The sequence below is a fragment of the Gouania willdenowi genome, chromosome 6, assembly GCF_900634775.1.
Source record: "Gouania willdenowi chromosome 6, fGouWil2.1, whole genome shotgun sequence".
Taxonomy (NCBI): Eukaryota; Metazoa; Chordata; class Actinopteri; order Blenniiformes; family Gobiesocidae; genus Gouania; species Gouania willdenowi.
This window is the reverse complement of record NC_041049.1, coordinates 11,973,310-11,998,141: the sequence shown is the minus strand read 5'-3', so window position 1 is coordinate 11,998,141 and position 24,832 is coordinate 11,973,310. Positions and strand designations below refer to the sequence as shown.

The window sequence follows — 24,832 nt, the reverse complement described above, 5'->3', positions numbered from 1 at the left end:
AGGAGTTCTGCGTCCTGCAGCGTCTCTGTCGTACCAGGACATATCGATGTTTAGTCATCAGGGTTATAAAAAACACAAAACGCTGACACTTTCAAACTTATAGGCACTGTAGGTCATTGGAAATGAAAAAATAAATAATTTATAACTATATTATAATTAAAATAAATAATCAAAATATCAATTCACCCTTGGGTAGGCACTGCCTACTTTGCCTACCCTGACTGGTCCTAACTCAGATCTTCCCCATAACAAGCCTACAGAACTCACTCACACGTGCTGTCCTTTAAAGGAGAAAAAGCCAAAAGTGACATATATTGTGCAGGTTTTGTGAATAAACCTCACTATGTGGCATTTTGCAACAATAAATTTACCTTAATTTGAATTTATATCATAAATCAGCATTTTGAGTAAAAATATCGTGATATGAGTTTTGGTCCATATCGCCCCACCCTAATTGATTGTGTGAAAAAAAAGCGAACTAGTGTAATTGTGTAGTTCTATTGGCTTTTCTTGTTTTTACGCAACATTTGTTTCCCTTCGATTGCTATTATAGAACGGTATATTTACTAGTGATAATTTTGTTGACTAAAAATGTTCATCATAAACTACATAGAATATATATATTTTTTTTTTTTTTTTTTTTGCAAAGTAACAAGAAGAAGATCATGACTAATTTTTTAAAAAAAAACCAATAAATCCGAATGAGAACTATATAAAAATGTTCACAATGGGCCATTTATGAGAAAACACAGTGAAAATGAAAATGCACATTATAAATGTGGAAAAAAAAAAAACAACAAAAACCATGGGTTTACACCTTAGATGACACACTGAAACACATTCAAATACACTGTCTACGCAATAAAGAAGAGGAAATGTACATCTAATCTACTGTTCACATTAATAATACATTGTAGTTATTTGTTTATTTATTATTTTTTACATTGAAAATATTGAAAATGATGTCTGATTTTTTTTCCCACACACACACACACACGCGCACACAGAGAGAGAGAGAGAGAGAGAGAGCGTTTAATAGTCTCTCTCTTTCACTCTCTCTCTCTCTCTCACACACACACACACACACACACACACACACACACACACACACACACACACACACACACACACACACACACACACACACACACACACACAGCCTCTCTTAGGAAGAATGCACACAGCCTTAACACAGTGAATTTGCTGGAGTTCCATTCAACCATGGATTAAAGACAGAACAGGACAGAACTGTGAGTATAAATATAAACACCACCTAGTCTCTGTTATGTAATCAGAGGAAAATCTAGTTGTTTATACTCATCTGAAGAGAGACTCTTCTTTTGTCTCTATATGTATTATTTTTAACTTGATTTGTAGACAAGCCTTTTCAGTTGTAAAGCCTGCTCTGACTGCTGCTTTGTTTTAGCTGGGGTTTTTTTTTTAAAGAAATGTATTTATTTTTATAACAGAACTTCTAACTTGTGGTTTGCCAAACTACCAGACAGGCAGCCAACAAATCTGATGCAAGTCAGGCATTTATTTCACCATGTCTGGTGTAAACTTGTTATTTTCCTGCTCTATAGCCAGTGTGTGTGTGTGTGTGTGTGTGTGTGTGTGTGTGTGTGTGTGTGTGTGTGTGTGTGTGTGTGTGTGTGTGTGGCAGATTCTAGGTGTTTATGTTCAGCAGAGGGGTCTAGTCTGATATCTACTTCCAATGTAAAGTGCTGCTGCTGTGAGTCAGTGGGAGGTTATTCACAGGAACAAGAGGTACAGTATGGCCTTAAATTAGTGGGACGTTATTCCACCAACTGAGAGTGAAACTCTGGCCACAAGGAAAAGTAGAAGAACTTTATCTCCACAATCCAGCTGCTCAACAAGCAGAGAAACCAGTCCCAACTAAACCTTTATCTACGGAAAATAAAGCCTCTATTAATTATGTGTTTTTATGCTAAAACTTTACTGTACTTGGCTGAAGTGATCATTGTTAGGTCGTATATTTATTCAGTACACTGCACAGGACATTTGTACTCATATCTAAATATTTTTTTCTCAAAATGGAGACATAATATAAATATTGATATTTTTAACTCAATAAAGTCTTAACAAAAAGACAATTCTGGGTTGAAAATGGTACACAGGCACATTTATTAACAAAACATGCACAATGTATGTCACTTTTGACTTTTTCTCCTATAAGAGACAGCACGTGTGAGTGAGTTCTGTAGTGTGGCTTGTTTAGGGGAAAGTCCGAGTTAGGACCAGTGACGTGCAGTCAGGGTAGGCAAGGTAGGCAGTGCCTACCCAAGGGTGAATTGATATTTTGATTATTTATTATATAATTATAAATGATTTATTTTTCCATTTCTGATAGCCTACAGTACGTATAAGTTTGACAGTGTCAGCGTTTTGTGCTTTTTATAGCCCTAATGACTAAACATCACTGTTTCCTGGTACGGCAGAGACGCTGCAGGTCTGTTTTAGGACACACTCAGAAATACATCTAACTGTGTTTTTCATGCTGTTCTGAGAAGCAGCAAAAGCAGTGACTCCTAAAGTAAGTATTTTCATTTAAAAAAAAAAAAAAGAGCAATAAAATAAAAATATATTGATATCGCCAATATTGTAATTTTCTATATCGCCAAAACAGAAATCACCATATATCTCGACATATTGCTCAGACCTAACGGATGGACAAAGAAAAGTATACGATAGTAGAATGTTTTTCTTTAGGATATAGTTTAATAACTAAATTAATATATAATAAAGAATCAAGCCAACTTTGAATAGTTTGTTGCAATTTCTGAATAGTATAAAATCTCAAAATATGTGGCTTTCTTTGATTATCAGTGTCCATTATTTTGATTTATTGTTAGTCGTAGTCTAAGGTTTAGTCAAAATGTAGTCATTAAGACTATTTCAGTTATAATAATTAATAATAATAATTATAATAATAATAATAATAATAATAATAATAATAATAATAATAATAATAATAATAATAATAATAAGTCAACTAAATGACATTAAGATTTTAGTCAACTGAATCTGTTCCAGATATAGTCGACTAAAATGCATTTATTTTAAAGATTTAATTACCATTAATCAACCTGATATGAGACGGTAATAATAAGACTTGTCCAACCTTTGACATAACAAAAGTAGTTTTGGTTGAATACTTAAAAAAAAAAAAAAAAAAAGAAACTTAGCTACAGTATGATTTGATGTTTGTCGAATATTTTAGATTTTAATGCTAGAGGAATATAGCAATATATTTTAATTTAGTTTTCTTCACATGTGTTTCATTTTATTTTTCACCTTGTCTGCACATGCTGTCAAAGGTCAACACTATTATATGTAGTGCAATCTTTTCACAGCAATGTTATTTGCTTTGTTATTGCATTACATGTAGTTTTGTTAATTATCATTATTCACAATCTTATGACAGAAACTTACTCAATCCGTCTGTGTTTATTTACAAACATTAATACCGTCCCATATCAGGTTGATAAATGGTAATGAAATATATATGCAGATTTAGTCGACTAAAATCTTAATGTCATTTAGTGACTAAAACTAGACTATAAGTGAAATAGTTCTGAATGACTTCAAAGATTTTTGATGAAAACCAAGTTGTATTTTAGTCAAAAGTCTGTGACTGAAACTTAACTGTCAAAAAACAGGCACTGCTGATTATCACCAAAACTAGAGCTGGGCAAAAAAAAAAAAAAATCGATTTAATTGATTTATAGAATTTGTAGGCAAAAATTATTTTTATTTTGCAAATTCGAGTTTAAAAAAAAAAAAAAAAAAATTAATTAATTTTTTTCCCCTCGAACAGTTTTTTTTTTTTTTTTTTTTTTTGACTTTTTTGCGTTCCGTCCTTGTGGGTTAGCGTAGTGCGATATGAGCCCCGCCCCCTATGGGCTATATGTGGGCATGTTTCATTTTTTATTCACACTATGCTGAGATGCTAAAGGAAGAATTTATTACTTTTTTAATTGTAATGTTATATGTTATAAAATATGTAGTTATCTGAAAATTGAAGCTACTGTGAAGTTGCTGTTGCACTTTTGCTTAAACCTGGATTAAAGCTTGATATTGTTGAATGACAGAACCTCACTGACTTTTTTATTTTGGGATTATTCAATGTATTTTACAATCACAGCAATAAAGTTGCACTTTTGACAATATATCTGACGTCTGCAGTCATTTTTAAGTGCGTTGAAAAAAACAATAATCAAAAATCGAATCGAAACTCAAATTTTTCTTTAAAAAATTCGAGATCAAATATCTGACTCAAACACTTTGCTGTAATTTGATTACAATTCTCTGTCTACTTATCCAGACGCTGAGTGGACATTAGAGTCTGTCTCACTTGGTCTCTTACATAATATTGTCCTTTCTTTAGTAACTTTGACAAATAATACCAGAAAATTTGCCAACACTTGAATTATGTGTGTTTGTAGTTGGAGAAGGAAAACACCTTATAAACTGCTCTAATCTGTTCCTAGAGGACGTCTGATCTGCATGTTTTTGGTAGTTTTCATTCTCTGACTGTGAAGTACAGTGAATTATTCACAAATGTCTGATTATTACCCTTTAAATGGGATTTTTACTTCTGAAATAACATTTCCATGGAATATTACAGCAGTGATCAACCTTTACCACATAAATGTGATTGTCTGACAGGAGGGCCACATTATCAACAATCATGTCAGAATTTAGAATAATGAGCAATCTGAGCGTTAATACAGGAAAGAACAAATCGTTTTTACTGTCATTCTGTGCATGGTTATTGTTGTCTTGCTCATTTTGAGATATTTTGTGCATTTCTGTTGTACATTTGTGTGTTTTTCCTGTAAAATATATGTTTTTTGGAGTCATTTTGTGTATTTGTGCTGTCACTTTGTGTTTTTTGGAGTCATTTTTGTGTATTTCTGTTGTTGTTTTGGATGTTTATTAGTGCTGCTGTGGGTTTGCAGAGCCATTTTTCATGTTTTTCTTGTCTTTTTGTGTACTTTTGTTTTCATTTTCTGTAACTTTGTATGTTTTTCTGAGTAATTTATACGTATTACTGTTGTCGTTTTTGTTCATATTTGGAGTAGTATTGTGTGTTTTTGGAGTATTTTCTGTGTTTTTCTCTTGTCTTTTTCTGTATTTTCCTGCAATGTTGTAATTCTTTGTATTTTTTCATGTATTCTTGTTTTTATTTGGTACGTTTACTTTAGGGTTGCATAACATTAGACAGAGGGCTGCCTGTTGCCTATGTCTGATTTAGAACAATGATCAATATGAGCATTATTACAGGGATAACTAATGAGTTTGTGTTGTCATTTCACAAGTTTTTGTCATTTCTTGTTTTTTTTTTTTTTGTTTTTTGTGGTCGTTTTGTGTATTTTTCTCTCATTTTGACCTTTTTTGTTGTCGTCTTGTGTGTTTTTGAAGTAATTTTGTATATTTACCTTTTATTTTGTTTTGTTTTGCGTGTTATGAGTCATTTTGTGATTTTGGAGACCTTTTTGGTGTGTTTGTTTTTTATGTTTTTGTTGTCATTTTGTAATCTTTCTATAATTTTTTTGTGTGTTTTTGGTGTCATTTTGTGTATTTTTGTTATGTAGTGCAGTGATTCTCAATCTTTTTTGGTCCAAGTACCCCCTTTCTCTAACTTTTGAATCCAAATCTCCCCCTTTATGTCCGACTAACACATTCTGTGAAAAACAAACTATATCATAGTAATGGATTAAATGAATGAATGATAACAAAGAACCCCATTATGTAAATAAGTGCAGTGAAACAGTGTTTAGTCCTGAATGGTGTTATTTCTATAGTTTTTATCATTTATGTTCATTTCTCGCCCATGTCTGGAATATTCTATTACCAATAACAAACTAACTCACCCCTCTGTTTTCCCATCATTCACATGAGGCCTGGGGTTTCTACTTCTTTCTGTTTCCTTAGTACCGTATAATGATTTCTGTCGCTTAGTTACTCTATAACTTTTTTTGTATGACGGTGAATTCCAGATACCAGAAGTCCGACTAATGCTTCAACTTGTTGGCTTTTGTCCAGATGCAGATCGTTCAGAGGCAGTTGCAGTGCGGCTGCTAGAATTCTCTCGTAGGCAGACATGGAACGGGAGGGCTCGTTTCGGAGGTAAGAACACACATTGATTCATTATAGTCACGTTAAAGTAGGTCAAAGAAAATAATACACTATAGGACTTTTCTGAAAGGCTTCACACATGCACTCTGCTCCATTTGTTGACTAGATTTCAGCCTTTTGTCTTTGACTACTTCCTCTTGCTTTAGAGCCAAAGACAAGTGTTATTTCACTTCCTGGTTAAACCAATGACCTTCTGTTTTTCTAACACTAAATGATCTGCATCATTTCCTCTTTAGGGACAAAAAAAAACCAAACCCTGTCAGTAAATTTAAAGGTTTCAGTGGTTCATCCTCACACAGAGAAGTTGGAAACTCTTCCTCACTTTACTCAAGGGTCACATTTGTCAAAAAATAGGAAAAAAAACATATATATATATATATATATATATATATATATATATATATATATATATATATATATATATATATTTAATAATAATAAAAGGCAATAACAGCGCTAAAAAGGTTGTTGTGCTTGAAGACGCTGAACTATAACAACTAAAAACTAAGTAACTAAAATATATATATATATATATATATATATATATATATATATATATATATATATATATATATATATATATATATATATATATACATTCAAACAATGTAGGAGGTGTTCTTAGTATAAGAATGACAGGGATATATGTTTTAAAATAAATAAAAATAGAACTGTTACATATAAGAGCTTGACAATAGATTGTGATCTACTAAAGTACTTACCACTGTTGGTAACATATCCTTTTGTATATTTATATGTATGTATAATAATTATGTGTTTCTTTCATGTAAACTGTTTATCTGTTATTTTAACTGTTTTGTGAAAGGAAGCAATCACTGATATAAATTATGACAATTACAGGGGTGGGAACTTATAAGTTTACTTCCTCCCACTCCACGTTGAATTTATGTATATATGAAAATATGTTTATTTGAAAAGAGTCAAGTGTATATGTCATGTACATTGAACTCGGAATAACAATCCAAAAAAAACCCCAATAATAATAATAATAATCTGACCTATTTTGTGTTTAGTTTTATCTTATTTTATTTCCATTTTAGATTTTTTTTTTTTATGATATTTTCCACACATATACATGAACATAGAACAACAAACAAGCATGGCATCAGGTTATAGTGTACAAAGGGGTTTACAGTTTTTAGTTTGTGTTAATTTTCTTTATTATACAAGAAAAAAGAAAAGGTAAAAAGTATGACATTATCCTTTAAATGATGTTGTCTTTGTAAATTGATTCCTTTTCTTCCATTTTCTATTAAAATCCTCCTTTTTTTACTCTTTGACTGTAAGTCACTTTTTTTTCAAGCCTAACACACATGTTTCCTGTACTATATCTATAACTATTGTTTATGCCTCTGTGGGTCTAAAGCTAGCCAGTTTCTTGTTATGGCCTTTTAGTTTTAGTTTTAATTACTATATTCTCTTCTTTGGCTTTTATCTTTACATACATTTTCATTTAAATCAATCTACATATTGATCTGCAGTTGTTTCCACAACATAAACTCATCAAAATAAAAGAAAACCACTATTCTCCTGAACCCTGGCTTCCACAAAGTGCTCATTTTACACGAGTTAACAGCTTGTTTGCTTTATCTGTCCTGGGACCCCCCCCCCCCCCCACCACAGTGAGACAGAGGGGGAAGATAGGGTGAGTTTGTGTGTCACCTTTGAATCCTTCCCCTCCCATTTGGCAGCTCTTAAATCTCAAAGGGTGCCTTTGTATGCCTGGCACAAAAGCCCATCGGGTCACATGGTCACTGACTGGCACAGCCTGGCCTGGTGAGAAACAGGAAGAGAGACACAATAAGTGAGAGGAATAGTTTGAGGTAAAGGTGGGACAAACAGAGCGACATACACACATGGAGTGGGGATCTGCGCTCCCGTTTCAATTACTAGAGTAAGTAGATTATCTTTACTCAGGTTATTGATTTGATTAATCCAAGAAATTCATGCATTTTGTACAATTTATTTTGATGATCTTAGGAGGATTTTGTGTAGAAAAACCTCCTAATAATCATTAAAAACTAGAATGATCCATATCATTAAAAAATGCACAATTATGCCTTTAACTAATGAACAATGTGATGCCTAAAACTGGCTTTTTGTTGATAAAAGTCTGACATATTATTCTACACTGCAGGAAATCTTTATCTTTAAGTATTTAAAGGCAGTGGCTATCCGTAAGGTTGCCGTATCAATATACTGACATTCTATCCGTACGCAGTGCTCCTCATTGGTCAGTCTGGGTCACGTGACTAAGACTAAACCTTACAATAAACCTAACCCCTAACTCTCAAAATTGTCTCGATATTGGGTTGTAACCTAATCCTAACCCTAACCCTAAAACGCTACATACTGTACGTGCACTTCGGTAACTGTACCAATAGCACCAGGGTTTTTCCGTACGGCTAACGTACAAATAGACACTTTCTTATTTAAATGTGTTGCTTTTTGATCTTGCAACTCCTGTTGATGATGCAGCTTGCACAATTCAAATTAGCCGTTTCCTAAGTCATGTAAACCCCAAATCAGAATAGACATTTTGAAATGTATAATGTCATATGTATGTACGGTTATATACAAACAAATTACCACATATACAACACTTCTTTATCTAGGATAAAATGTCTGAAAAGGCTTAGGAAGAAGTAAAAGTCTGTAAAAGTACACTAGAAACTCACATATTTTCATTCATTTATCAATTTTTATCCTCATAACTTGTAAAAAAAAAACCCCAAAAAACTCTATTTTATGTAACTATGTTAGTTTTCTTTTATTAACATGCTCTCAAGTGTGTTCTCACTTTTGCTTTTTCTTCTTCTTTCTTTCCTATTTCACTTCCTCATTGTCAGCGTCCTCTTTATTCACATCTGGATGTCACTTCCTGCCTTATTCCAAACATAAACAGATGGCTAATAAAAGATATTTACATGTTCGTAAACTCATGTTGTCAGCTGATAAAATATAGTGTATTTACACATGTTGAGTTCTATTTTAATCTTTATAATTTTGTTTCATGAAGACAGTTGTATCAGACAAATTTCATTGTACACACAAAACCCCAACAATCCTAAACTAAAAAGTTATCTGGCTTGTTGTGTTGTGATTTTTTAATTTTGTCTTTCTTCCATTTGGACTTCTAGGACTTTACAGAGTAAACTCAAGCTGAGCTTGGGCTCGTCCTCCAGTCTGAATGACCTGTCACAGGCCAAACACTCAGCGGGTGGTGGGGAGAAGGGAGGAGTGGGGTCAGGGGGGCTGATAGACGACTACAGCAGGGACAAGGGCAGCCAGCAGAGGAGAGCCGGAGCCAACGCCACCTGGAACAGGTTAGTGACGGACAACTCCGTACAGTACATGGAACGCATTGAAATACTCATTTTTTTTATCTGAAGCAGATATTGTTTCTTTTTCTTTTTTAACTTTGTTTTTATTCAGAATCATACAATACAGAAAGTACTTCATACAAGGTTGCCTTTTTTTGTTTTTGATGTCACAGAGATTCATCGTGTATCATCCAGCGTGTGCAAAAATGCAATGGAATAATTGGGAAAAGGAAAATTAAACAAATAGGGATAAATAGAGAAATGAAGCAAAATAAGCAAATAAAAAGTGACAAAATGAAATGAAAAGCAAACAAATCAAAACAGTAAGGTCGGGAGAATGATGCTTATATGTAGTTTAGAGATATATAGACATTGACCCTAGGAGATATAATTTTTGATGCTCGTACATACAAGATAAATGTTTCCTTTGGATCCATCATAAACCCTCACCACTGTCAGTCAAACAAAACAATGAAACAAAAGGTCCAAAACTATCCTGAACAAGCCCCCAATTATGTTACGATCCCCACTAGGTATTAAAGCTGATATCCGGAGTTTCTGTGAAATCTCTGTTTATGTATGATTCTTTTGAAATGTATAAATATACCTAACTAGTCTTTTACTATGGTCTACTGCCGGTGGTCAATCATATACATTCTTGTCAGTTCCACTTTCGTCCTATTGACGTGACGCTGTGATCGCCTAGGCAATAAGCTTCAACTTCCTGTTTTTGAGACTGTCAGTCAAAGTGAATGCTGAACTGTGCACGGAAACAAGGCTCTTACCTGAACCACAGACCTATATTAATGTGACCCGATGCGACCTATGTTTCGTGATGCGTGTGCAGAAAAGTAGAGGCGTGGCTTCTGGTAGATTGGCAGAAGCAGTGGGAGGAAGTGAGGCTGTTTAGGGTTGGAATCTTTTTATACACTTAAATATCAGCCTGTTGTCTCTCAGGCTCCATCACCAACCCTCACCTCTGTCAGTTAAACAAAAACATTTGCACCATTAAAACAAAATATCACTTTTGACAGAGCATAACCCCAATTTTATAGGCAAACCCCCAAAAACAATCCTGGACAAGCCCCCATATGTCACGACCTCGAGGACTTAAGTGAAGGGCTTAAGCGACCGTAACAATGCTATTACAAACAGGATAAAAGTAAATATTTTTCTACACGTAATTATCAGCCTTGTTAGAGCCCGATATGTAACAACAACCCAAATTGTTTTGTTAAAAAAAAGTCATAAAACTCAAAATGCAATAACTGGTCAATAATGTAACAAGATGCAAGAAGTTGTTATGTTTTGGGCTCAGCATGTTATTACATTATTAACCAGTTGTAGCATTTTGGGTTTATTATAATGTTTCTTTTAATAACAATTTGGGTATTGTTACATTTGGGGTCGTGTTAGATATAGGGCCTGTTGTCCCTCAGGATCCATCATCAACCCTCACCCCCTCAACCCCTTTGTCAGTTAAACAAAAATTGCACCAATAGTGGTGGCCTAGTGGTTAAGGACGCTGGGCTTGTAATCGGAGTGTTGCCGGTTCAAGCCTCACCTGGGCCATCACTGTGGGATGTTGAGCAAGTCCCTTAACCCCGAACTGCTCCCCAGGCGCCGCAAAAATGGCTGCCCACTGCATCTACAGGGATGGGTTAAATGCAGAGGACAAATTCCATTAATGTAATAACATTACAATTAAAGGTGGAAGCCCCGATTTAATCTTTAATCTTAAATTAAAGGGAGCGCTCAATAAATATCCCGGAAATATGTTACGAATCCTGTAGGTCGTAAGTGAAGGGCTTGATCGGCCATAACAGTGTCATTACTTACTAAAGGAATGTAAAACCTTGATGTTAAAGGGATGTTAAAGGGAGCACCCAAAAACTAACAAGGTATGTTACCACCCCCTTTTCGGATGTAAGTGAAGCGCTTGAGCGGCTGAAAGTAAATATTTTTCTACGCTTGAATTTCAGCCTGTTATCCTATAGTTCCATCACCTCTGTCTTAAAGAAACCTAATGTTTGGAAAAGCATAACCCCGATGTTAAAGGAAGCTCCCAAAACCTATCCCGGACAAGCCCCCAAATATGTTTCGATCCCCTTTAGGATGTAAGTGAAAAGCTTGAGGATGAAATTGAATATGTTTTCTACGCCTGTATTCCCTCAGGCTCCATCACCAACCCTCACCACTGCTTTTATACGCTTCTGCTTCAAAGATTTTTCTTTTTGCTTGGGTTTTCCCTTTCATTCCTGTGGTTGCTTTAAAAATATTACAGTGTGCTGAGATTAATGGATGGCCAAGTGAAGGCAGCAGGAGCGGTCACTCTGTGCTATTTCTGATCTTTCATGTTCACCCCTTTGTTCAGCATCGTCCCACACAAAGGCCTTTCTTGCTAAACATTAGATCAGTATTAAAAGTGAACCCGTCTGAACATAATACAATACAGATGAATGCCAGCAACTCGTTTCGATGACAGCGAGATTATAGAACAGTGTAGGAATGAATAACTTCTTCTAACTTCTTTTTTTTCTTTTCTTTTTTTGCAGCATCCACAACTCAGTGATCGCTGTTTTCCAGAAGAAGGACTTAGGAGAAAATGAGCTGTACACGCTTAATGAGGGAGTCAGGTTCGCTCTCCTATTTCATCCCTTTGTTTTTCCCCGGCTAGAGTTTAAAGAGAACTTAAGTGAATTACTTGTAATGGTAATCCGTTCAGCTTCTGTTGATACTTCTTCTTCTTGTGTACACTAGTTAAAATCGCTACTCCTCTGTTATTCTTGAATGAATTGGGCTGAAATTTGGTAGGTATAATCTATGGGTATGTATGCATCAAGCCCGATTTTCAATTCCGGGCACAGGGGGGTCCCAAAAGAAGAAAAAAAAAGAAGTCGATTTCTCATTTATTTGCGAGTCAAATATTACGTTGGTGGGTTGTACCGAATCATTGGCACATACCATATATAAATGGGGTCTATTACCCCGTATGTGTCACGGGGGCGCCAGGGGACCCCCGAGGGCCCCATTCTTTAAATGACTTCTTTGTTAATTCTTGTTAGAGCCGTATGCAGTTTTGTATGAATACTCTAATACACTAATTTCCAAATGTATGGGAACATAGTCGTGTGATATATAATTTCAAAGGTAATTCAACGTAGATTACGATTATGCCTGTCACAATTCGATTAGGTGCCCACCCCCCTTTTTTCAGCAACTTCCATTTAAGTTGTTTTCTCTTTCATTTGTGAGTCAAATATTGCGACAGCTGATGATACCAAATCATTGACACATACCTATATAAGAATGGGGCTCATTACTCCGTATGTGCCACAGGGTCCCCATTTTTCAAATGACTACTCCTTCGTTAATGCTTGTTGAATTGGGCTGTAATTTGACATGGATATTCTATGAACGAATGTCAAGAGCCTCTCAGAGACCTTTATTTACGCGGTGGAACCGAGTCATTTGACTGAATTCTCGAGAACACAGTACGTTCCGCGGGCCCGGCCGTAGTTCATCCACGCTTGTTTATTTAGTCGATGATTTATGGCAGCAGAAGGCACACATTTTAGTGAAACAAATATAATTTGGACTCTGCGAGAAAATCAAGTCATTAGGAACAAAAACGTTCAGAAAGAACATTCAGACTTTTGCCCAATGGGTTGAGTGAGAGCCAACGAAACAAGTCACTTTTATCATCAAGTACCTAAAGATCCTTCTTAAATTGTTGGGTTTTTAAAATCTCACACTCAACACAAGCACCCTCACAGGGTTCTTACATACACACTGTTTACAGTACACACATCATGTGTATGTTGTTGGTACAACACACTATTGTTGGCTGTTCATGTCAGATATTGCCAATCCTGCTTGTACAAGGTCACGCGTCTTTTCCCATGGTTCATTTTACAATCACAGAGCCGTGATAAAATAATTAAATAAAAAGTCAAAGTAAACCGCAGTAATCTGATTAAATGTTTGAAGGGCGTGTATTTTTAGCAGGTAGTTTGATTGTTTACTTTCATAAGATTTGCCTATTAAGCTTAAAAAGTGTGGAAACTGAATAAAAGGGAGTGACTTCTCCTTTAAAACAGTGGTTCTCAAACTTTTTTGGCTCAAGTACAACATTTTTCCTCAGAATTCTATGAAAAAACAAACCATAGAGCGTAATGATGGAATGAATGAGTGATAACACACGTTTTAAAGAATCTCATTTTGTATATAAGTGGAATGAAACAGTATTTAGTGACTCCTAAATGTAATTATTTCTAGGGATGCATCGAAATGAAAATTCTTGGCCAAAACCGAAAACAAGAAGACCAAGAAAACTAAATAAATTATTAGCACCATTGCATTTATGCCTGTGTGTGCTAACCTCGCTGACATGAAAGCATTGCAATTATATCAGTTAATATTAATGCTTTAAAGAATATATCAATCATCCAGACTCCGAACACTGAACACAGTGTTTGAAACGTCCTGTTCCAGTTGTTTCGATGTATAAAAGTGTTTCAGCCAAGAACCCAAAAATACACTTATGGGCCATTTTGGTGGTCGTATTCTCAGTACATCACTAATTATTATTTCTAGGGATGTCCCAATACAACTTTTTCATTTCTGATATGATACCGACATTGCAGCCTTGCGTATCGGCCGATACCAATATTGATCTGATATCAGCATGAATCATACATACTTTTTTTTTTCCAATAAAAAAAATATATACTTATTTTCTAGTGTGGAATGTTAGAAAAGGCTTGATCAAGTGATGTCACTCAAACAGAGAACAATAGTCAGCAACAGTAGGTATGAGAAAAACTGACCCATTTATTATTAACCAATTGGTTATATACATTTTAACCTTCAGCTTAATGTCTACAGTATTCTACAATTGAATAAAATAAATGAAAAATTAATTGGAAAAATGGGAAATTCGGAAATTTTAAACCTGATATTCATTTTCAGGTTGATATCGGACCAATATCTGATATCGGATCGGGACACCCCTAATTATTTCTATAGTTTTTATCATTTCTGGTCATCTCTCGCCACATCCCTTGTATTTTCAGTTAATGTTCTAATCAAGATCATTTCCATCATTATTATTACAATAATTTTCAACTAAAAATAAACATTTCAACTAAAAATAAACATTTCAACTAAAAATAAACATTTCAACTAAAAATAAACATTCTAAAACCCCATTTGTTCATTTTCGTGTCTCTGTCTCTCTCTCTCTCTGCTCCCTGTGATGCATCGCATACCCCTAGGGGTACACGTACCCCCATTTGAGAACCACTGCTCTAAAATACTTTCAACAATAGTCAGAAATATAGCTTTAGCTTTAGCTTAGCACACCAAAACAGCTAAAATCCTAAACAATGCACATTAAACTAATGAGATCACATGGTATCTGCTCGACTAAGGTATCATTTTAGTTCTTTAAAAGTTCAATTCCAAATATAGTGCACAGTAAAATACAGCACACACAATATTCATCCCATGGTAGCTAGTGTGAGAGTACGTCATGCCAACCCCTATCATCTCTAATGAAAGTGTTTCAGATATGGCTACAGCGTTTGTTTGCAGTGTGAACATCTTCTTTGCTCATTTCCTGAGTGTGTTGCTGTGTAAACACTGTGACATGTGTGGATAAACTTCTCCTTCAGTGTATATTGACACTCAGCACTAGTGAGGGGTGATTATGGCCGTCCGTGATTGGCTGACGTCACCTCATAGTGCGTTATGTGTCCTACAGACAGCTGCTGAAGACAGAGTTGGGCTTGTTTTTCACCGAGTACCTCCAGAACCAGCTGCTCACCAAAGGCATGGTCATTCTGAGGGACAAGATTCGCTACTACGAAGGTACACAATGAAATAATAAAGAATATTGACATTTATATGTGTTTATTAGGTATTTCTAAGATTTTAAGTCACCTTTCTGGAAGGTGATCACAGAGGCTGTAATTCCTTTCTGCTTTCAAGAAAAGCAATAATTGACTAATATCCCTAATATCAGTTAGTTATGTGAGAACAGCTCTGTTATCTATCTACCTTTACCTTGTGTGTAAACTCCCACCCCCTCCACTCACACAGAATCCAATCCAATCCAATCCACTTTATTTATATAGCACATTTAAACAACAAAACGTTTCCAAAGTGCTGAACACACAACAATAAAACCAAAACAATACAAATGAGCTCTGCCACTAAATGAGTATAAAACAATAAATAAAAATAAAACAGTTTAAAAGAATAAATATAAATAAAAACACATTAAAAACTATAAATAAGAATAAAACTCAAAAACATAAAATAAAAGACACAGAGGACCACACAACTTACGCGGTGCTAAAAGCCAGAGACTAAAATAAAAATAGAAAACCAGTTATTATGCATTTGGGTCCTTCTCGAAATATTAGAAAATAAGAGCAAATTATTGGTTTATTACAGGATCAAAAATAGACACATTTACTCCTAAGAAACTGTGGAAAAACCTTGTTATCAAACAGTTAACCTGCAAAAAAAAAAAATCATTTAATCCATTTCAATAAAACTAATTTTAAATGTCTCAACAGATGAATCATGTTACCATCATCATACAAGGGATGTAAAATGTTATTAAAGTGACATAAGAAATGTGTGGTAAAATTACACAGGATGATGCTTGTTGTCGATCCTGTGCAAATCCACCAGTTACTGAAATGGTCAGAGTTTAGGAGTCAGATATTAAAACATTGATGAAACCATCTTGTTTATCTGGTTTCTTTACTGGTGCATAAAATCTGCAATCAGACACATGTAAAGCACATGCATGATGTGAACATAAGAGAAAGCACAAGAAAAGGAATAAATAAATAAACCCAAGAGGAGACAAAGTGTAGAAATGTAATGTATGGTAGAGTGAGGCGATATCATGGGGAATACTGGAACAAACTAGAACAAAAAGAGGATCACTGTCCTCCTTGTCTGGTGAAGAAACACAAAAAATCACATTAAGAATTAAGGCTGAACGATTAATTGCATTTGTGATATTATCGCGATATTATAGCTACTATATCATAAAACGTTTGAAATAGGTGTCAGATACACATGCAGTGTACATGTGTAGGCTGATTTCATAGATTAAAATAATCTTAGGCCGATTTATTTCCTTGATGATGATTGTCATTATTATTGTTATTGGGTGTTGACACAAACTTTCACCAGATTCTTTATAGCTGCAATTCCCACCACAGAAAAGCACATACAGTAAATAATTATGAATCCAATATACTGACCAGTTTCCACTTAACTTTTTTCAAGTTGAAAAGTGATAATCTTGTAACTCTAATTTCACTGTCGTCTGCTTATTCTTGATGAACCTACTAATCAAACATGTGTACATCAGGTCAGAAGTTGTTGGACTCACTCGCTGAAACCTGGGACTTTTTCTTCTGTGACGTTCTTTCGATGCTGCAGGCCATCTTTTATCCTGTGCAGGTATGAACACAACGACTCAATGAAGCGTTTGACAGCTTCCAAAGCTTCAGCCTCTTAATAACACGTGTTCATGTTCAGGGTAAAGAGCCGTCGGTGCGTCAGCTTGCTTTGCTTCACTTCAGGAACATCATCACCCTCAACCTTAAACTGGATGATGCTCTGTCTAGACCACGAGCCAGAGTTCCTCCTTCCATCATACAGATGCTGCTTATACTACAGGTACACACACACACACACAAACATACTAAGAGAAGGAGGGCGACATTTGTCCCCAAAGCTGTTGTCCTCCTGAACACTAAAGAGTTACTATAATCAATCTTTTTACCACTACTCAGAGTATCTGACAGCTGGTCTGCCACTGTCCTAAAATTACATGACAAGAGGCCTTTGAAAAAATAATTGCATATTAAATTGCAATCACATTATTGAGGACAAAAATCACAATTAGATTATTTTCCAAAATCGTTCAGCCCTCGTGCAAAGTAAAATAGCGTGTGCGTGTGCTTAATTCTATGGGACATACGCATTAAAAATGTGTTTGTTGTTTTTTTTTTACTCATTTCTATATTTTTTTTGTTTGTTTTATTATTTTTCTGAAACCTATGTTTTTTGGAGTCAGTATTTGTATTTTTGTATCTTTCTGTATCTTTTTGTGCATGATTTGCATAATTATTGTTTTTGTTACCATTGTAGTGTGATTCTGGAGTCATTTTCTGTATTTTTGTATCTTTTTTGGTGTAGTTTTGTGCATTTCTGTTGTCATTCTGTGTACTTTTTGTATAAGTATTTAGTTTTGTGTATTTTGAGTCATTTTCATATTTTTGTTGTTGTTTGGTGTATTTTTCTGTATTGTATGTTTTTTGGAGTCATTTTGTGTGTTTTTGGAGCCTTTTTGTATATCTGTATGCATTTTTGTTGTCATTTTGTGTACTTTTTTAGTTTTTAGTTTTATTTTACTTATTTAGTATTTTTATTATAAATATCTTATGTGTGGTGAGGGTGTGTTTTGAGGTGTGTGTGTGTGTGTGTGTGTATGTGTGTGTGTGTGTGTGTGTGACTCACTACCTGTCCTTCTGGTTACTGTGTTTGACTCTCTCCATGTCCTCTGTGGGTTCTCTCTCACACACACGCACACGCATCAGCCACGCGCATGCACATACTCCGTCACAGGTTGTTGAAATGCGTGTGTCTCACACCCAATGCGTGAGACTTGAGAGAGCGAGAAAAAATGGACCCGGAAGTACCACGAAAAATACACATTTTGCAACACCAAATAAGTCCAGAATAACAGATGCATACACTAGGACTGTGTGGAAGCTGTTAAAAAAAGTTCCAGGTCGGGGAGAAATTCCCTCCACACACACACACACACACACACACACACACACACACACACACACACACACACACACACACACACACACACACACACACACACACACACAGAGAGAACTTCTTTGATATATTAGAGAGATTATTATTTTCTTTAATTTTTTTTATATGCCGCTCTTTGCCTTTCTAATTACCCCACAGGGATAAATTATGTTTTTTTTCTGATTCTGATTCAGTGCACACAAACATGTCTGATGTTGGGAAAACTGTAACAGATGGGAGAGAGAGTGAAGCTGTGAGTGTTGTTGCAAAAGGATCTCACAGGAAATCATTCCAGTATGAACACAAACACAACACTGGTATCTTCCCATGACCACTGGGTGACCCCTGAACCCTCACACTGGAGTGTGTCAGTGGTTTTATATCATGACATATATTTTGAAACAAACAACTTCTGCCAATTAGCACATATTCTCACCAGCGGTTTAAAATTTTAACCAAAGATAGACGTTACACCACGGAATATTCTGTGACATTTTGGAGGGGATCCAAGTCAATATACTGACTCTGGATCAGTTTAGAAAAAAAAAAGAAAGAAAAATACCTATCTCTCAACATTGGTGAAATTTCAAAAAATTAATATCTTGTTTGTAATTGAGCAAGCTGGTTCCTCAATTACCTCACAGAGTTTCACCCAAATCAAATTTGGATTGTGCATTTCATCAAGTTTTTTGAATAAAAAAAATGGGTATGCCCATATATTTTAACCTAGTTTATTGTTATTAATGTGATAGAAATTTCTTCTAATCCTTTAAAGTGTGAATGATGATCGTAACACAAAGAGGACAAAGAGGAGATTTAGGTGCTTGGTGGTGGTTTGTTCTCTCTGGGTGTTTTTTGTTTCTTTTCAATTTATTTATTTATTTTTTTATGAATTGTTTTCATAGCTTCTTCTTTTTCTTCTTCTTCTTCTTCTTCTTCTTCTTCTTCTTCTTCTTCTTCTTCTTCTTCTTCTTCACTTTAACAAAGGGTTCAGCAGGATCGAATGCATTCTGAGCTGAAACCTTAAACACTCTTTTATTTGTCAATGTTTATTCATATTTTAAACCAGTTTGATTCGTGTCTTTCACCAGCTAAATTAGACATTTCTCTAAACAGTTCTCTCTCACTCTCCAGGGAGTCCATGAGTCCAAAGGAGTCACAGATGACTACCTGAGTTTGGAGTCTCTCATCCAGAAGGTGGTCTCTCCGTACCTTGGTACCCATGGTCTATTCTCCACAGATGGATCCTCCAACCTGACCGGTTCTTCCTGCCTGTTGGGTAAATGGATGTAGATGTATTATTCGTTATGCTTCTGAATAATTTTTTAGAAGGTTACCTATTGTGAATTTCAATTGCAAGCACTATCAAAAGATCATGTTTAATACTAGAGGATTTGTTGGGTTGTTTTCTTATGAAGTCTTTTTAGAGCAGCCAGGAGTTCATTAAACCTGCTACTGTGTCAGATACGCTCGCCGCCATGAAACGTGTCAAGAGTCGTAGGAGGAGTTGTGATACAATCCGTAACCTGACTACATTGTGATTCCGATAGCTTCCGTAGTGCCACCACCAGCCGTTGACTTCTGTGGGTCATCAAGGCAGACGGTGGCAACACAAAGGGCTCAAAATTTGCAAGTAAATACAGACTTCAGCCATGGAAACACGCCAGATACTCTAGATCTCTGTTTGAACATGAAGTGTAGCATTTGTACATCCCCACTGTTGGTATCCATTTTTTCTTCCGTCTGCGTTAACTCCTCCTACACTATTTGTCCGATTTTGACGAATGAGTTATCAAAACGTTCAGAAGATTTATGCATATACTTTTATGATTTGTTACTTTCGAACTTTTTGAGTTATTATTATTTTTTACTTTAAAGCTCTGATCCAGAGGAGAGCTGCTCCAGTTTTTACCTTCAAATCTTTGCAAAGCATTCAACCTTTAACATGTTGAACTATTACAGTCAACCTATTTCAACCTTTTCTACTTTATTGTTAATGTTAATGCTATTGCTAGGTTAATGCTTAGCTAATGCTTTTTTAATGCTATTGCTAGGTTAAGACTAATGCTGTTAATGCTAATGCTAGATTAGTGCAATGCCAGGATAATGCTATTGCTAGGTTAATGATTATGCTAGGCTAGTATTAATGCTATGTTAATGCTATTGCTAGGTTAATGCTTAGCTAATTCTAGATTAATGCTATTGCTTGGTTAATGCTTAGCTAATGCTTTTTTAATGCTATTGCTGGTTAAGACTAATGCTGTTAATGCTAATGCTAGATTAGTGCAATGCCAGGATAATGCTATTGCTAGGTTAATGATTATGCTAGGCTAGTATTAATGCTATGTTAATGCTATTGCTAGGTTAATGCTTAGCTAATTCTAGATTAATGCTATTGCTTGGTTAATGCTTAGCTAATGCTTTTTTAATGCTATTGCTGGGTTAAGACTAATGCTGTTAATGCTAATGCTAGATTAGTGCAATGCCAGGATAATGCTATTGCTAGGTTAATGATTATGCTAGGCTAGTATTAATGCTATGTTAATGCTATTGCTAGGTTAATGCTTAGCTAATTCTAGGTTAATGCTATTGCTTGGTTAATGCTTAGCTAATGCTTTTTTAATGCTATTGCAAGGTTAAGACTAATGCTGTTAATGCTAATGCTAGATTAGTGCAATGCCAGGATAATGCTATTGCTAGGTTAATGCTTATGCTAGGCTAGTATTAATGCTATGTTAATGCTATTGCTAGGTTAATGCTTAGCTAATTCTAGGTTAATGCTATTGCTTGGTTAATGCTTAGCTAATGCTTTTTTAATGCTATTGCTAGGTTAAGACTAATGCTTTTAATGCTAATGCTAGATTAGTGCAATGCCAGAATAATGCTATTGCTAGGTTAATGCTTATGCTAGGCTAGTATTAATGCTATGTTAATGCTATTGCTGGGTTAAGGCTAATGTTAGGCTAGTGTTAATGCTAGGTTAATGCTATTGCTCGCTAGGTTAATGCTAATGCTAGGCTAGTGTTAATGCTAGGTTAATGCTAATGCTAGATTAGTGCTAATGCCAGGATAATGCTATAGCTAGGTGAATGCTAATGCTAGATTAGTGTTAATGCCAGGATAATGCTATTGCTAGGTTAATGCTAATGCTAGGCTAGTGTTGATGCTAGGTTAATGCTATTGCTAGGTTAATGCTAATGCTAGATTAGTGCTAATGCCAGGATAATGCTATTGCTAGGTTAATGTTAATGCTAGGCTAGTGTTAATGCTAATGCTAGATTAGTGCTAAGGCTCGGCTAATATTATTTTTAAGTTAATGTTAATGCTAGCTAATGTTTATGCAAGCTAATGTTAATGCTAGTTAATGTTAGTGCTAGGTAATACTAATGCTATCTAATGTTAATGCTAATGCTAGTTAATGCTAATGCTAAGCTAATGCAGTGCGACGTGGGCCAGCACCGGCAACCTCACTTGCATTTTCTTCAGGAAATGCAAAAATTGTTGTTTAATTTATCCTTCATGTTTATGTTTAAAATGTATTTTTGACATCCTGTCACTGAAACGTCCTCCTAACGTACCTTTTAGATGTGATTCACATCCACCATGTACAACTTTGTGAAGGTCCAAAGTCAATCACACATTGAAACAATGAAAGCTTTTTCTGCACTTAATGCAGATGCTAACCCTTCCATATGTTGTTTCCATTGGCTAGCAGCAACAGTCAGGCAGTACTTTAAAATAATGACTTTATTCACTTTTCCATTTCTTCCCTTTTTGCAGAAACACGATTGCAGCACTCCTGGTCTGCCAAACGTGGCAACGCAGCTGCTACCAAAAACCCAGTGGTTCGCTCCAAGAGCTACAACGTTCCCATGCTGACACCAGTCGTAGAGTTCGACTTGGATTCCCTGGTAAGAAGTGGAATAAACATCAGACGACACTCGGTCTCAGAGATGACTTGTTGCTTGGAAGAAAGCAGCAACCCCTTGGCTAAATCTACCACTAGTGCCACCGGTGACACCAGTAACACCAGTTCAACAAGCCTGAAAAACCACTCCCCAGCTTACTCTGGCTCAGCTGCCAACTCAGGTAAATCTTTTCTTGATGCTTTTATTTAAAGCAGGGGAAATTTACTAAAACATGAAACAATAAAAAGCTAGATTTCAACCCTTCATAATATGTGAGTGGTTCCCAAACTTTTTCTTGTCGTGTCGTGACCCCATTTTTATATCACAAATTTCTGGTGACCCCAGAGACTTTTTTTTCTCTCTAAAATGTATTTTTTGCTCATATTTGAGTAGTAAGGATTAGTGCACAAAGTGACAATATGCTCCAGCTCAGATATTTTTACGCTCCAGTTTTAATTTCTGCCTCTTCCTGCACTGTTTATCTATTTCTGTGATGTAATGTATAATTTTTTTAATTGTGCAAAATTACAGAAGAATTTTGCATTTACTTGGAAAAATAATGTTTTTTTTTAGGTTTGTTTTTAAACCTATGTTTTCTGTTTTTGGGACAATTTTTAAAAAAAATTTTTTTTTTACTGTTTTACAGACATTTGTTCCTGTTTTTGGAGTAATTCTTTTTCTGTTTTTTTTGTGGGGGTTTTTTTCCCCTGAATAAACCTTTTCACAGTCTGGACGTGTGCATGTGCAGTTCCTGAATTTTTATCAAATTAAACAAGCCGACCATGTTTGCGCTCAATAAAGAAACACATGTATCTGTTGTTTTAAATGCCCTCTAAGCTAAAAAAATAAATAAATAAATAATCTGAAAAACTATGGAAGCCCAAAAGAGTCATAATTAAATAAATAAAAACAACATTTTGAAATTAAAACCATTTTGATAAATATCAGACAGATATATAATATAGCCATTTAATTGTTAAATAAGGTAATATTAGTATGAAATAAGGTTTATTATTCTTCAATTACTAATGATTATTATTTTATTGTAATTAAATATTTCATAAATATTATTTTAACAATGTCATACCTTTTTAAAATAATGACTTTTTATTTATTTTCCAAGATTTTATGAAATAAAAAACATTTTTTTTACAAAGACAATTTTTATTTCATAATGTCGTTTTTCAGCAATTAGCATGAAAAACAGAAAAAAATGACTTTGAAAAACTGAAATTAATTAGCATGAAAAAAAAAAAATATTTAGACAAACCGAAAAAATAGCCCTAAAAACAAAAAAAAAAATATTTAGAAAAAACGTTTTTGTTTTTTGTTTTTTACCAAGTGAATGCAATACGCGTCCGTATAAAACAGATAAATAAAAAGAAATAATAAAATACGATAAAAAAATTTAATTAATTTAATTTAATTTATTTTATCATTACTAGACATTTCAGATAACCCCATTTTATTTCCACGCGAGCCTACATGGGGTCACGACCTAATATATATATATATATATATATATATATATTTAAAAAAAATAATAATAATACAATGGATCTTGTTTCCAACTAAAAACATACATCATCCCATTCAAAGTATTATTTTAATGCTTAAGAAGTAAATGTACCACAGATGTAATCAGAGACAGATTTGTTAGGCTATTTAAAACGTCTTTTTTTAAACGTGTTTATTTAGAAACATTATCTGATCACATGCATGTGTTTTATTTCTAGTCTCCACGTCCTCCAGCCACAGCCATAGTAGCCCTGCTCTCAGCCCTCATCTTCCTCCATCATCAGGTGAGCCTGGCTCACTGATGTCCCACTCCCCTCTGTCCTCTGAAGTGCTGACTCAGGATACAAGCTCCTGCCTCAGTCCCTCATCCAGTCCAGACGTCCCCATGGGTCACATCTCAGAGTCTTCAGACTCAGAGCAGGAACACGACGGCATCTTTTTGGACTTCTCTAGACGTTGTTCTGGTGGTTCTACGCCCAGCAGAGACAGCAGCAGCAGCAGACAGAGTGTGGCATAAACACACACACACACACATGTTTCTGTAGGAACTTCATTAGCTGAACTGAGCCATGACAGACATTTTTAATTCTGTTGAACAACTTGTGTTTTCTGAGGGACTTTCATACGAGCCCAGTTTAACCAGTAAAGTGTGTATCTTTCTTTACTCACTGCCTTAAACCTCTGGACTAAACTGGTGTGAAAGCCCCTCAAACTCAAACCTATCAGGGATTCTTTCACACTGAAACTCATTTCATTATGACTATTTAAATTTAGCACCTTAGAAATGTCAGTTTTACTGGTATTAATGAAACTGATGATTTTGTTTTTCATTAAATAACCTTTCATTTAAAAATGTTTAAATGTACTGTATGTTAAGTTTAATGTACTTCATCTAAAAATAAATTCATTTTTGATATTGGATTATTTAAATTTCACTTTTAGTGTTTCCTATTGAGCTTCATAAGATTTTTAAATCTTATCTAATTCTGCTTCAGTGGAAATAGAGACAAAACCCTGCCTGAATAGAAAGTTTAGTTC

At 34.9% G+C, this 24,832-nt stretch overlaps 1 protein-coding gene across 2 annotated transcripts; it reads left to right on the top strand.

The window, feature by feature from the left end:
- Positions 1-1,114: 1,114 nt before the first annotated feature.
- LOC114464328 (proline-rich protein 5-like) lies at positions 1,115-24,718 on the top strand. 2 transcript variants are annotated; one of them, XM_028448381.1, is made up of 11 exons: positions 1,115-1,250; positions 1,664-1,767; positions 6,070-6,153; positions 9,324-9,509; positions 12,062-12,142; positions 15,271-15,377; positions 16,903-16,994; positions 17,073-17,213; positions 19,503-19,647; positions 22,149-22,457; positions 24,013-24,718. In XM_028448381.1, the coding sequence occupies exons 3-11, from the start codon at positions 6,128-6,130 to the stop codon at positions 24,309-24,311; spliced, it is 1,386 nt and encodes a 461-aa protein (XP_028304182.1). In that variant the 5' UTR covers positions 1,115-1,250; positions 1,664-1,767; positions 6,070-6,127; the 3' UTR covers positions 24,312-24,718. The 2 variants fall into 2 exon arrangements, with proteins under 2 accessions (XP_028304182.1, XP_028304181.1); XM_028448380.1 differs by lacking the exon at positions 1,664-1,767 and having other exon boundaries at positions 1,125-1,250.
- The last annotated feature ends 114 nt before the right edge of the window (positions 24,719-24,832 follow it).

What these genes read in the sequence shown, in the direction of transcription:
- LOC114464328 (XM_028448381.1), top strand. Translation starts at nt 6,128, where the DNA reads ATGGAACGGGAGGGCTCGTTTCGGAG. An exon ending in CAAGATTCGCTACTACGAAG is followed by an intron (nt 15,378 to 16,902) that starts GTACACAATGAA and finishes TGTGTACATCAG; the next exon opens with GTCAGAAGTTGTTGGACTCA. An exon ending in TGGCTCAGCTGCCAACTCAG is followed by an intron (nt 22,458 to 24,012) that starts GTAAATCTTTTC and finishes TTTTATTTCTAG; the next exon opens with TCTCCACGTCCTCCAGCCAC.